This window comes from Pelophylax lessonae (genome assembly GCF_965119305.1).
Source record: "Pelophylax lessonae genome assembly, chromosome: 3".
Classification (NCBI taxonomy): Eukaryota; Metazoa; Chordata; class Amphibia; order Anura; family Ranidae; genus Pelophylax; species Pelophylax lessonae.
Window position 1 is genome coordinate 348,160,732 of NC_138770.1, and position 14,150 is coordinate 348,174,881.

The 14,150-nt window shown below is 48.5% G+C and overlaps 1 protein-coding gene across 1 annotated transcript in view; it reads left to right on the plus strand.

Moving 5' to 3' along the window:
• Positions 1-14,150, plus strand: part of DDX43 (DEAD-box helicase 43) — a gene marked incomplete at both ends in the record, with an annotated part of 462,922 nt that overhangs the window by 141,906 nt on the left and 306,866 nt on the right. The window contains 1 exon segment of the mRNA XM_082249917.1: positions 13,194-13,350. Within this exon segment, the coding sequence (XP_082106043.1) occupies positions 13,194-13,350 (157 nt within the window).

The window sequence follows — 14,150 nt, forward strand, 5'->3', positions numbered from 1 at the left end:
GAATATAACACACGGGGCGGGCTGGCGAGCGGCCGCTAGTAGCTGTGACTAAGTGAGCCCTTCACTTCCCTATCAGGCGGGTATCTCCGCTGACAGGGAAGTGAAGGGCTCACTTAGTCACAGCTATTATCGACTGCCCGCCCGGTGTGTTAGTTCATTCATACACATAGTTGTAGTAGTGACATCACCGGGAGGCGGGCCGCCAGCCAGAGCTGGGATTTTTGAAAGGAAGGACACAAGAGGAGCGGAGAGTTTGCCTACCTGTGACATGTAGTTGCCCACAAGTAAGGAGATTGCCATCATTGGGGTGGGTGGGGGCGCTGAGACTGGGGGTGGGGGTGCTGAGGCCAGGTTACCAATGGTATTTGTATTATGCAGCATTAGGGGGTTAATGTATTGCCACTGGTCACTGATGCATTAGTGACTGACCGTGGCAGTTAATTAACCCCTTTGTGCTGCATTAGTGCAATCAGTGTCAGTGCAACCAGTGTTAATTAACACCAGTGGCAATACATTAACCCCCTCATGCTGCATAATACAAATACCATTGGTAATTAAATTAACCACTTGCCAACCCGTCACAGTACTTATACTGTGATAGGGTGGCAGCTACAGGTGTACGTCGCTGCCTGTTTCTGGTGAATGCCCCTGTTCTATCTATTTTAAAATAATTTGGGGGAAAACGTAATTTCTCTTACGTCCTCCGATAGTCGCCGCCTCTTCATATTCGTCACATATGGGGTATTAGACTTTGCTCCGAAGGAGTAGCTAGGCAACAGAATATGTTAACATTAAAGCTTTTAACATATCCCACCCTCAAGGGGTGGTCCCCTCAGTCAATACCCTCCTACTTCCTGCAACCATATCTCAGTTTTAATGTCTAGCTTGTCAGGAGTGGCTGGCTCTCTCTGTGCTGGGGCTTTGTGCCCCAGACTCTTTCTTCTTTTTTGATTTTTTGTTTGAGTTTTCTCTCTACCTTTACTTAGCTGTTCTTTTTGTCAGCAATAGTTAGTTCTTCGGATGAAGAGGATCATGCGGGCTGGGTCTCGGGCTGATCCCCCTGGTCGCAGGTCGTGGGTCAGTGGCTTCCCAGCCTGCCATCGAGCGTTCAGCCAGGTAACGCTCCTGGCACAGTGAACGACCCATCCCTGTTCGGTGCAGGGATGATTGGTGAGGTGGCTACCTCACTGGACGCTGTGCGGTTTCTTAACCCCCATTCTGTGCGTCTTGTATGCGACTCTCCCTGCCTCATGTGCAGCGGCTTGTTCGCCTGTGCGGGTCCCCCACGCCACTGTGAGGTAAGTGTATTTATGTGGGGACCTGTCTGTCTGGGGGGGTGTCAGTCTGGGACTGTGTAACCTGCCTCTATTCACACTGTTTGTCTCCCTATCTCTCGGCTGCATGCTGTGGGCTGCAAGGGGGGGGGGGGAGCTGTGTGACACTGTGTGTGTCAGCCTTGTCAGTGTGAGAAGCTGTGGGCTGTGGGGCATGTTTTGTGGCATGTTTGGGCATTATACAGCGATCGCTGCGGCGATTTGACATGTTTTTTTATATGGAGACATGTGTGCATTACTGTACTGTGGAGCGGCGGTTTCGGCGCCAAACGGCGCCATTTTGCCTACACTCGCTCCGGCCGCATGTTCTACATGCATGGCGGCCATTTTCTTGTAGCCTCCCATAGGCTTTCATAGAGCGCCCTGGCAGCATCACTTCCTCTTCTCCAGGAACACCGATCGAGGCAGCAGCAGCGGCGGCGAGGGTCTCCTCAGGTTTTATCCTTCCTATCCATTGCCTGTGTCAGTTTTATTGTCCCTGTGGGGGTCTCATTGTGCTTGTGTTGTGGTGCGGTGGGCTGCGCTCGCCGCGCGTGTTAAAGGGGCAGTTAACCCTTTATTATCCGGCATTTGTTGTAGGGGCAATGGATTCTCAGGAGGGCAAATTTCCTACCGCCTTGGTGGAAAGCCAGGGGACCGCTGTTTCCCCCCCAGGGGGGGATTTGGCCACTATTGTGGCTGGCCTTGCTGCTCAGGTGCAGATGCTGGTGGCTGCTCAATCTACTAAAAGACCCAGAGTTGCTCTTTCCTCTGATTCTGAGGGTGAAGGTGATGGGGTTGTTATGGCGGGGGCCTCCTTATCGGGGTCCCGCTCCTCCCTGGATCTAGTGGGGTCCGAGGTGGAGGCTGAAGTTGAAGGGGTTGATAATTCCCCCCCCTGGCTCGCCTGAAGAGCTTGCAATCATGGATGAATTGATTGCTTCCATAAAACAAACGCTGCGTTTGCAGGATGAAGTGTGTCCCCCCGCTGCCTTGGCGGCTTATGGGACGCAGAGTAAACGCAGGACGCCGCAGGTTTTTCCCTGCAATGATGATTTTCAGCGCGCTGTTAAGGAACAATGGCTCAATCTACGCAAACCTTTTGCTGTACCAAGTAGGTTCAAGCTGCGTTATCCTTTCTCGCCTTCCACTGATGAGAGGTGGTGTGTGCCACCCCCAGTGGATCACGCAATTGCGGTTTTAAACAAATCCACTGCGATTCCTGCAGAGGATTCCCCGGTGTTCCGTGATGCCACGGATAGGAGATTGGAGTCTCTTCCCGTCATACTTATTCTGTTACGGGTTCTATGCTTAAGGCTCTGTTTGCCTCTCTCATGGCGGCCCAGGCGGTCGCAAGTTGGACGCAGATGCTTCGGCGCGTCCTAGTGGCCGATTCGGCCTCGCCGGCGACCCTGGATATGGTGGATCAAATCCACCAGGGTGTCATGTATCTGTGTGATGCGGACTTGGACTTAGTCCCGTTGGCTGCACGTGTACACAGCGTGGCGGTGTTGTCTCGCCGCCTGGTTTGGTTGAAATGTTGGTCGGTGGACCAGTCTTCACGTAAGACCTTAGCCAATCTGCCTTATGATGGGTCTCGCCTTTTTGGGGAGTCCTTGGATGTGTTGATTAAGGGGATCACCGGAGGTAAGAGCACTCTCTTGCCCCATTTCCCCAAGGCTAAGGGGGCTTCTGGGAAGAAGCATGCTAATTTTCGGCCCCCTCAGGGGTCCTTTCGTGCCTTTCGGTCGCTCTACAAGGGCAAACCGTTCAAAGGTCAAGGCTCTCAGAAGAAGCCCTGGTCTGGAAAACAGAAGTCCGGTCAATCCGGATCCGCAGCCCATAACAGTGCGGCCTGAAGGGGCGCCCTCACCCAGTTTTGGGGTGGGGGGACGCTTGCTCGGTTTTCTTCAGCCCTGGTTGGCCCACGTGCGGGACAGATGGGTTCAGGAGATCGTTCGATCTGGTTACCAGATCGAGTTTCTCTCTCGGCCGGAGAGCAGATTTTTTCCCTCAAATCTTCAACTGTCTCCAGAGCGTTTACGGGACCTGCACCTGGCGGTGCGGGACCTGAGGGCTCAGGGAGTGGTAGTTCCGGTGCCTCATCGGGACAGATTTCGGGGGTTTTATTCCAATCTGTTCACCGTGCCCAGAAAGGAGGGCAAGGTTCGTCCAATTCTGGACTTGAAGGCTCTGAACCGCTCTGTGCGGGTTCGCAAGTTCCGCATGGAATCCCTGCGGTCGGTGGTGGCTGCCCTGGTTCCGGGGGAATTCATGGCCTCCATCGATTTGAAGGATGCGTATCTTCACATCCCCATTTTCAAGGGTCACCAGAGGTACCGTCGATTTGCCATTGCGGAGGATCACTACCAGTTCGTGGCGTTGCCTTTTGGTCTCGCCTCGGCTCCACGGGTCTTCACCAAGGTGCTTGCACCGGTTCTGACATTATTGAGGGCCCAGGGCATTTCTGTCCTGGGGTATCTGGACGACATTCTGGTTCGGTCTGCGACCAGCCAGGGTCTGGAGAAGGACCTGTCTGTCACGATGCAAACTCTGCAGGAGTTTGGTTGGATGATAAATTTTCCTAAGTCGACACTGAGTCCGTCGGTTCGTCTTCCCTACCTGGGAATGATCCTGGATTCGGTGCAGGCGAAGGTCTTCCTGCCGGAAGACAAACTCAGAACTCTTCAGGAGGAAGTCAGGTCCCTCAGGGACGTTCCGCACTCGTCTCTGCGGACGTGCATGAGATGTCTGGGATTGATGGTCTCGGCCTTCGAGGCGATTCCCTTCGCCCAGTTTCACACGCGGGGTCTCCAAGCGGAGATCCTGTCCATGTGGGACGGGCGACCTCAATCTCTGGATCTTCAAATCTCGTTGAGTCATCGCACCAGAAGAGACCTTCTGTGGTGGCTCCAGTCCCCGATGGTGTCCGGGGGCAAGTCGTTTCGTCCTATCTCGTGGACGGTAATCACTACGGATGCCAGCCTGTCGGGCTGGGGTGGTGTTCTGGGCGTTCTGTCCGCCCAGGGAACTTGGTCGGAGAGGGAGTCTTCCCTTCCGATCAACATTCTGGAATTGCGTGCGATAAATCTCTGTCTTCATCGCTGGACGGACCGGCTGCAGGGCTGCCCGGTTCGGGTGCAGACGGACAATGCCACGGCGGTGGCCTACATCAACCACCAAGGGGGCACCAGGAGTGCCCGAGCGGCTCGAGAAGTGGCCGACATTCTGTCTTGGGCCGAGACTCATGTCCCGGCGATAACGGCGGTTCACATTCCGGGGGTGGAGAACTGGCAGGCGGACTATATGAGTCGCCAGACCCTGGATCAGGGGGAATGGTCTCTCCACCCGACTGTCTTCCAGATGTTGTGCGCGAAGTGGGGTCTTCCAGATGTGGACCTGTTCGTGTCTCGTCTCAACTACAAGGTGAGAAGGTTCGTGGCAAGGACGCGCGACCCTCGGGCACACGCGTCGGACGCGTTAGTGGCCCCGTGGCATCAGTACAGGCTGATGTACGCGTTTCCACCGATTCAGTTGCTGTCCAGGTTCCTTCGCAGGTTACACTCGGTACGCAGCACGGTGGTTCTTGTGGCACCGGACTGGCCTCGCCGGTCCTGGTACGCAGACCTTGTGAATCTGGCGGTCGACGCCCCGTGGCGTCTGCCTCTTCGAGACGATCTCCTGTCTCAAGGACCGATATACCATCCTGCTTTACAGTCTCTGGCTTTGACGGCCTGGCTGTTGAGACCGAGGTCCTGAAGGAGAAGGGTCTCTCCCAGGAGTTCGTTCATACTTTGATCAACGCGAGGAAGTCTTCCTCGCGGAAGGTTTATTACCGTACTTGGAAGGCCTATTTTGCCTGGTGTGAGTCCAGGGGGTTTTCACCCCGCACGTACTCTGTTTCCCGAGTGCTGTCCTTCCTTCAAACGGGTGTCGATCAGCGTTTGGCGCTGGCTACGATTAAGGGTCAGGTGTCTGCGCTGGCCGTTCTGTTTCAACGTCCCGTGGCTTCCAACTCCTTGGTTGGCACTTTTGTTCAGGGTGTGCGGCATCTGGTTCCTCCTAGGAGGGTTCCTTTGCCCCCTTGGGACTTGAATCTCGTTCTGTCTGTGTTGCAACGTGCTCCTTTTGAACAGATCAGGGAGATCTCGTTGTCTATGTTGTCCAAAAAGGTCGCCTTTTTGGTGGCGATCACTTCGGCTCGCAGAGTGTCGGAGCTGGCAGCTTTGTCCTGCAAGTCTCCGTATCTGGTTGTTCATTTGGATAAGGTGGTCTTGCGACCTAATCCTTCTTTTCTTCCGAAGCGAGTTTCGGAATTCCATCTTAATGAGGATATTGTCTTGCCTTCGCTGTGTGCGAAGCCTAAACATCCAAAGGAGGTGAGATTACACTCTCTGGATGTTGTTCGGGCGATAAGGGTTTACCTTAAATCGACTGAGTCTTTTCGAAAGACGGACTCCTTGTTTGTTCTTCCAGAGGGTCCTCGGAAGGGCATGGCGGCGTCGGCCTCTACCATCGCCAAATGGATCAGGCAGACCATTGAACAGGCCTATGCCTTGCAGGGGAAGGTTCCCCCTGTGCCTGTGAAGGCGCACTCTACTAGATCTCTGAGTACGTCTTGGGCCTGTCGTCATGGGGCTTCTGTAGCCCAGGTGTGTAAGGCGGCGACTTGGTCGACCGTACACACTTTCACAAAATTCTACAAAGTAGATGTTCAGGCATCGGCGGATGCTTCCTTTGGCCGCAAGGTTCTTAGTGCGGCAATTCCCTAGGGTCCCTTGTTGGGGACCTCTGGCTGTTGGGATAAGTTTTTTATCCCATGGTTATTTGTCTTTTCCTGGGTTGTTGCTCCTGTTGAGCACTTGTTTTTTCCTGTTGCCCAGCTGGTTTCCTTCCTTTGGTAAGGTTCCTTTCTTTGATGCGGAGACTGCGTTGCCTTTTCGGCGCGGATGCGTTTCCCACCCCTCATGTTTGCACTGCTTTGGGACGTCCCCATATGTGACGAATATGAAGAGTCGGCGACTGTCGGAGGACGTAAGAGAAAACGGAATTTTTGTAAAATCTTACCTGTAAAATTCCTTTCTCTGAGTCCTCCGACAGTCGCCGCCCCCGCCCCTCTTTTGGGGTTTGGTTGTATACTCTACTGCTATTCCACTAAAACTGAGATATGGTTGCAGGAAGTAGGAGGGTATTGACTGAGGGGACCACCCCTTGAGGGTGGGATATGTTAAAAGCTTTAATGTTAACATATTCTGTTGCCTAGCTACTCCTTCGGAGAAAAGTCTAATACCCCATATGTGACGAATATGAAGAGGCGGCGACTGTCGGAGGACTCAGAGAAAGGAATTTTACAGGTAAGATTTTACAAAAATTCCGTTTTTCAGTTTCGGTTTTTGGCCAAGGGCATCCTGCATTTTCTTTTTTGGCCCAGAATTTTCATTTCGGTGCGTTCCTAATTGTTTGTGTTCCCATATCCTAACAAATAGGGGCCTACTGGTCCTACCCACATATTGGAGCTGACACGGCACTCTATCAGATAAGTAACATCAGTGGTCTGACATGTAATTATTTTTTTAATGTGGAATTCCTCACAACTCCGTCTAGATTTGAACTTTAATGTTTTCCTTGTTGTTTGGTTCCTGGCAGTTTTACAAGGCAGACATCTATTGCACCTAATAAAGCCCTTAGTGTCTGCAAACATCCTAACGGGTTTGGGTGGGTGAACAACATTATAAACTAATTGGTTATGTAAAGAGGGGGCCCTTCTATAAATAAATTTGGGTTTAGATGGTAACAGATTAGACAAAGTTTTATCTGACTTGAGTATGGGCCAGTATCTTTTTATAATATGTTCCGTCTGTCTAAAACCTCTGTGGAATACAGTAATGAATGCCAGATCATTGTGATTACGTGCTGCATGTATAGATCTGTATAGGAGGTCGTCTCTGTTCATGTCCATAACTTGTTTTCTAGTTTTGAGTTTTTCCCTCTGTGATATCCCTTCTCTTTGAACCTACTAATACATCTGATTGCAGTTGGTAATCTTCTATGTTGTCGCAATTTCTTCAAAGTCTAATGAATTGGCCCTTTGGGATATTCTCCTTCCATATAGGGTGGTGGCAGCTGGTTGTGGGTATGTACCTGTTTCGGTCCGTAGGTTTAAAAAACATTTTACTCTTTAAATGGTTAGCGTCCTTGAAGATATATAGATCAAGGTAATGGATCTGCTCCTGACTCCAGTCTCCGGTAAATTTAATGCCATATGGATTGTTATTGAGTTCAAGGAAAAAGTTCTGTAAAGACTCCTCTGATCCTTCCCATAAAATATCATCAATATACCTCTTATAAAAGGACAACTGTGGAATATTTTGTGATTATTCCACCCCCCTCCTCCCCTCCCCAGGTGCCTGTTTCTGCGGGGTGGTGAGTCTGGTGGGGACCCCTTCCTCTCTGATGAGGATCGATTAGGTGCTCTGTTACTGGCAAGCGAGTGGTGCTGCTGGAGCAGTGGGGGTGTCCCTTGGCAGTGTGTTCAACTTTTTTGTGGGGTCCCCTATTAGCTCATGGAGTCTTTGGAGCACATTTCCATACCTGATTCCCTCTCTGAGGCTGCGGGGCCCTCCGGGTCCCAACCATCCATCGATGCACTGATGGCGGTCCTGGAGTCCTTTGTGTCCCGGTTGGAGGGGGTTTTTGGGCGATGGAATCGCAAAAGAAACCCCCTGCCTTTCCCTGCCTCATCGGTTTCCTCAGACCCTGAATCTGTTTCGGCCGCTGTGGGCGTGGGTCACTCTGCTGGGTCTGTGACCAGGCGCTCTGAGTTTCAGATTGTGAGGATGATTCCTCCACTCCTGTAGCCGCGCATGAAAAGGTGCTGGTGAATGCACTGATTGTATCTGTGCGAGAGACCTTAAAAATGGAGGACTCAGCTGAAGCTGCGACAGAGGCGTCGGTTCCCTTTGGCACTCACAAGCCATCCAGAGCGGCAAAGGTGTTTCCTTTCGCTGCCTATTTGTGACAGAATTGGAAATGGCCAAAACGGTCATCACTTTGTGGTCCCTAAATGATTTGCTATGCAATACCCATATGAGTAGTCCCTTCTTAAAAAAGGGACTGTTCCACCGGCCTCCAGATTGAACAAGGCAACCGTGATTCCGGTTGAGTCCCTGGTTTTTAAGCACCCAGCTGACAGGAAGGCGAACCTGGATGACATCATTAGGGGCTCACGGCTTTCTTTGAGCAGGCTAGTAAGGGCAAGGACCCTTGTTGACGTGGGCCATTCTTTTCGTCTGAGAAGTTTTTTTTGTCCCTCAGGGGCGAGTGACATGGGATCCAGTCTGTGAGCTCTTTCCACTGAGCACGGTGAAGGAATCCCTAGTACTTGAGGAATGCGGGCTGAACAGAGATCAGGAAGCATTGCGAGCGTAAAGAATTTTGGGACCCCAATGATTCGCAGGTTGTTCCTGCGGTAACTGTTTTCCAGGTCTTCAAGTTTGTCCAGTATGTTTTGCTGGGTCTGGGCATGTTGGCAAGGTTACATTGTACCTCCTCTTCAACATCGGACAGTTTATGCTCCAGTTCTGATAATCTCTTCCCCTGCTCTCCCAGCTTCCTGCGGAGCTGAGCTATTCCCGCCGTCACTGCATTATCAACTGCCGCTGTAATTGTAGGGGAGAGGAGGGCAGCGACGGCTTGAGCTATACGGGCATATTGCTCATCCTCTCTGGGGGAGGCAGCACTAGCAGAAAAAGGCTGTGGCGAGACCGCTGTCCCCGCAGACTGAGTGAGTGATACTGCGGCCATGTTGGATGGACACGCAGCAGGGTGCTCGGCTTCCGAGCGGGTCTCTTCTGGTCCCTGGGTAGTGTGGATAACGTACTGGTAAATTCAGTGCCTGTCCCGGGAGGTGTAGGAGCAGAGTGGAGTGTTACCGCCGACCGTGTGGAGCTGTGTAACGGCCTTAAAAGCTGATGATCCCGGAGCTGCCGCTCTGTCCGCCTATCTTATCAGGCGCTGGAACCGGAAGTACAATACTTTGTTTTAAACGTGTCACTGTTTAGTTAAATGTGTCTCCTGCAGGCTAAGTACTGATACCCTAAGAGTTAAGATAATTCTAAACAGGGCTATTTTTTTTAACTAGTTTCCCAATTCCTTTACATTCCATGAACAAACTGTCACTTCACTGGGGGGGACATCTTTGCAGGTTTCCGGACCCCTGGACTTCAGTGGTACAAGACAGGTGGGTCCATGAAATCATTTGTTCTAGCTACAAGATCGAGTTTCGCTTTTACACCCCAGATAAGTTCTTTCCTTCCAACCTGCGCCTGTCCCCAGACCGCTTACAGGGTCTGTTTGCGTCGGTGCAAGACCTGTTACTTAAACGGGTATTGTCCCGGTTCCAACATTGGAACGTTTTTAAGGTTTTTACTCAATCTTGTTTACAGCTCCCAGGAAGGAAGGCAAGGTGCGTCCAATTCTGGATCTGAAGACACTAAACTGCTTTGTGCGGGTGCAGAAGTTCAGAATGAAGTCCATTCGCATGTTGGTGGCATCCATGCATCAGGGGGATTTTCTTCTCTCTAATGAAATGAAATAAAGGATGCTTACATTCACATTCCAATATGTTGATCCCCAGGTGCTGATGAATAGTCGGTGATTCCAACGCTGTTAAAAGCTAGGAAATTATTTCTAGATCTGCCATCGTATGTCGAAGACGTACATTGCATGGTTTGAGTCTCTAGGAGTTTAAACTCACTCTTCTCGGTGGCTCGGATCTTGACCTTCCTTCAACTGGGAGTTGAACAGAAATTGGCCTTGAGTACCATCAAGGGCCAGGTGTCAGTTTTGGTGTTTTTCTTCCAACGACCCTTGGCCATGTACACTCTGGTGCGTACCTTTCTTCAGGGTGTCTGACATTTGGTTCCTCCAGTGCGATCTCTGTTGCCACCCTGGGACCTCAATTTGGTGCTTTCGGTCCTCCGGAAGCCTCCCTTTGAGAATCTTCAGGAGATTCCCTTGTTTACTTTGTCTCAGAAGGTGTCCTTTTTGGTAGCTATCGCTTCTGCTTGCAGGGTATCAGAACTGGCGGTTTTATCCTGTCGTTCACCTTACCTTGTTGTTCAGTCTGTCATTTCTCCAAAAAGGTTGTCTCTGATTTTCATTTGAATGAAGACTTTGTGTTGCCTTCCCTGTGTCCCAGGCCTAAACATCCGAAGGAAATTGCCTTGCATGCTTTGGATGTGGTTCAGGCAATTAGGGTGTACTTGGCAGCTATGGAGTCTTTTAGGAAGTCAGACTCCCTATTTGTGCTCACGGATGGGCCTCGGAAAGGGACGTCCGCTTCCACTGCAAACATTTCCACATGGATCACACAGACAGTTATTTAGGCCTATTCCATCAGGGGTAAGGTTACTCCTTTCCCTGTCAAGGCCCACTCTACGCGCTTAGTGCCTCCTAGGCCTTCCATCATCAGGCCTCAGTGACGCAGGTTTGCATGGCGGCCACCTGGTCGTCGGTGCACACTTTCACAAAGTTTTATAAAGTGGATGTGTTGGCATGTGCGGATGCTTCTTTTGGCTTGCAGCCTGCTGTTTTAGAGGACCTGATCCTCTTTGAGGGTGGATTGTTTTTTTTTCAGGTGGGCTCCAGTTGTTTTGGTTGAGCTCCTGTTGCCTGGTTGGCTACTGTTGTAGCCTTGGGAATTTTTTTGCTGTTCCAACCTCTCATGTTTACCTCTGCTTTGGGATGTCCCAATGGTTATGAAGATCAGAAGCTGTTCCCGTTAATGAACGAAGGGGAAAATGTTTTTTATTTTTGTTTTTGGTTACTGTAAAATTAATTTGATGTTCATTGACGGACACAGCACCCACCCCTCTGTGGAGTTGTAATTCTTCTGATGCTGCTTGTAACAAAACTGGGTACCTATAGCAGAGAGAGGGAGTATACCCCCTGGGACTAAACAATAAAAGTGTAAATAATCAGCACAATCCTCAAATAGTGATAAACACAAAGCTGCAAACAGTGCCAAACGCAAAACACCCACAGTAATCAATAAAATAATATTGCTGCGCTAAGTGAATAATTGCTAAATCAATGTCGCTTAAAATATGTGACAAATAATAATGTGATAATCATAAATCAATATGAATCAAACAAACCAAAATATTAAATGTCCCATTAATAAATAAAGTGACTTTATAGTATATGTGAAAAAAGTCCCAATAACACAGTGCAATCTCAGTGACGCATGAATAAAACAATCTTCATCTGTGCAAAAAGTGCTGCATGCTTCACTCAAAGTGCTCCAGTGACAGATAGTGAGATTAGCAGCTCACCTCAAAGGGAGACTCCAATGAGTCAAAACAGGCACATAGATTAGTATCCACAGTCGCCTGGTGATCCCCTCTGCCTTCACCTCCAACCAATCTCTCAGGTATCAGGGATGCAGTTGATGAAAAACATACAAAAGGAGATCTAATGCTCTGCACGTCATTACGCCGGTCCGGGGGTACCAGGAAGTGGTTAGAAGGCTGTTGTGAGCTGGCACGGCTGAAGTGCCTAGTAATGTAAGTGCAATTCTTATGTTCATCAATAAAGAGCCCCTTAATCAACACAGAGAGCATTAGATCTCCTTTTGTATGTTTTTCATCAACTGCATCCCTGATACCTGAGAGATTGGTTGGAGGTGAAGGCAGAGGGGATCACCAGGCGACTGTGGATACTAATCTATGTGCCTGTTTTGACTCATTGGAGTCTCCGTTTGAGGTGAGCTGCTAATCTCACTATCTGTCACTGGAGCACTTTGAGTGAAGCATGCAGCACTTTTTGCACAGATGAAGATTGTTTTATTCGTGCATCCCTGAGATTGCACTGTTATTGGGACTTTTTTCACATATACTATAAAGTCACTTTATTTATTACTGGGACATTTAATATTTTGGTTTGATTCATATTGATTTTGGATTATCACATTATTTGTCACATATTTTAAGCGATATTGATTTAGCAATTATTCACTTAGCGCAGCAATATTATTTTATTGATTACCCCCTGGGACTCCCCATAGGTGTAGCCATATTCTTTCTGCCTAGTGTCCTACTCCTGCAGGGGGCAGTATAACCCAATGGTTATGAAGATCAGGAGCTATGTCTCTCAATGAACATCAGAGAAATGTATTTTACAGTAAGTCAAAAATCCCATTTTTTTTCTTGCACGTGCTTGAATGATTTGAACTCAGCAGGATCCCCTCATTTACCACAGGTCTGGAGCAAATGCATTTGCAAAGTGCACAGTATTTGTCTTTAGTAAATCAACCCCATGAAATCAAGAGCAAAGTGATCTAAGACTGCTGCTCCTTCACTGTCCAATGGCAATTTGGTGTATTCCTTTAAGGGTTAGAACCATCCATGCAGTCAAGGAGTCCCACTAGATGTGATTGCCCTCTGAAGAAATCGCTTGCATAATTTAGGTTGAATACATGTATGCCATGTGCCCCCCCCCCCCCCCCCCCCGAAGCTTGTCAGCTCCAATCCTTTATAAAAGCTGCACATGCTCACTGTGTGCACTCTCTGTAGCAGAAACACTAATCTCAGTCACTTCTCATTGTTGCTATCCTGAGGATTGCAAAAGGCTGATGCCAAGTTTCAGGTAATTATATTAATTGCATTTATTGATTCATTAGTACAGAGCTGCATTATTTTGTCTCTGTCCCCCTGGTATTTAAATATAGAATGAGTGACTCCTAAAGTGTGTGAGGTTTTTTCAAAGTGCTGTATATTTCTGTGTTTTTTCCTATAGCATTTGTTTATATATTTTCTTAAGGGTCAGAGAGATTATATACTGTACATCTGTAAGTGGTGTGTCCTTTTTTTTTTTTTGTAGGAAGGAAAATAACAACATTATTTGTAAAGACTTGAAAGATGGTGAAAAAAGACGATTCCCAAACCCTGTCCGCACTTTTCAAGAAGCATTCCTTCCTTTCCCAGAAGTTATGACCGCATTAAAAAATGCTGGGTTTGAACGGCCAACCCCAATTCAGGTATTAACTAATCTGTATTAAAATTAGGCCTACACAAAGAAAAGGGGGTAGCCATACCATTTTTGTATCTATCAACTAGAGTATCATATCCTCAAAATTGTACAATATCATGAAATCCCTAACAGAGCTACAGGACCAATATCTAAAAAATGTGAGCCACACTCCAAAACTTAGCTTCTCTTCCTGTGTATACAAATTGTCAGAAACGACTGCATACATGTCTCCATCTGAAATCAACCTTCCTTTGATGTGATTCATTACTGCTGCTTTACTTGCACAGATTGGGGAAAGCTTCCCCTATCCTTGTGAGCAATCCAGCATTGGTAAAGTGTTTTTTTATTTTTGTTTGTTTTTATACTTTCACAAAGTGGAGACTGGCTATGGTAGCCAGAAGCCAGGTTGTCCATGTGGTACAAAGGAGCAGGTCTTGGGGTATGTTCATGTATGGGACCTAGAACAAAATAAATGTATTGATTTAAAAAATGTACTATTACTATCAAGTTGCCGAAGAGTTATATGCGATACTCTCATATGCCCCAAATACATGTAAGTAAATTTAAATGATAGATGTTTTGTCGTTGAAACAAGTGAGGTAGGGTATCGGATGTCAATGCGTTTGTCATTCCAATGCCTGCTTCTTCAGGAAAATTTGGGGAGATAACAAATGTGACATATACAGTCAGGTCCATAAATATTGGGACATCAACACAATTCTAATCTTTTTTGCTCTATACACCATCACAATGGATTTGAAATGAAAGAAACAAGATGTGCTTTAACTGCAGACTTTCAGCTTTAAT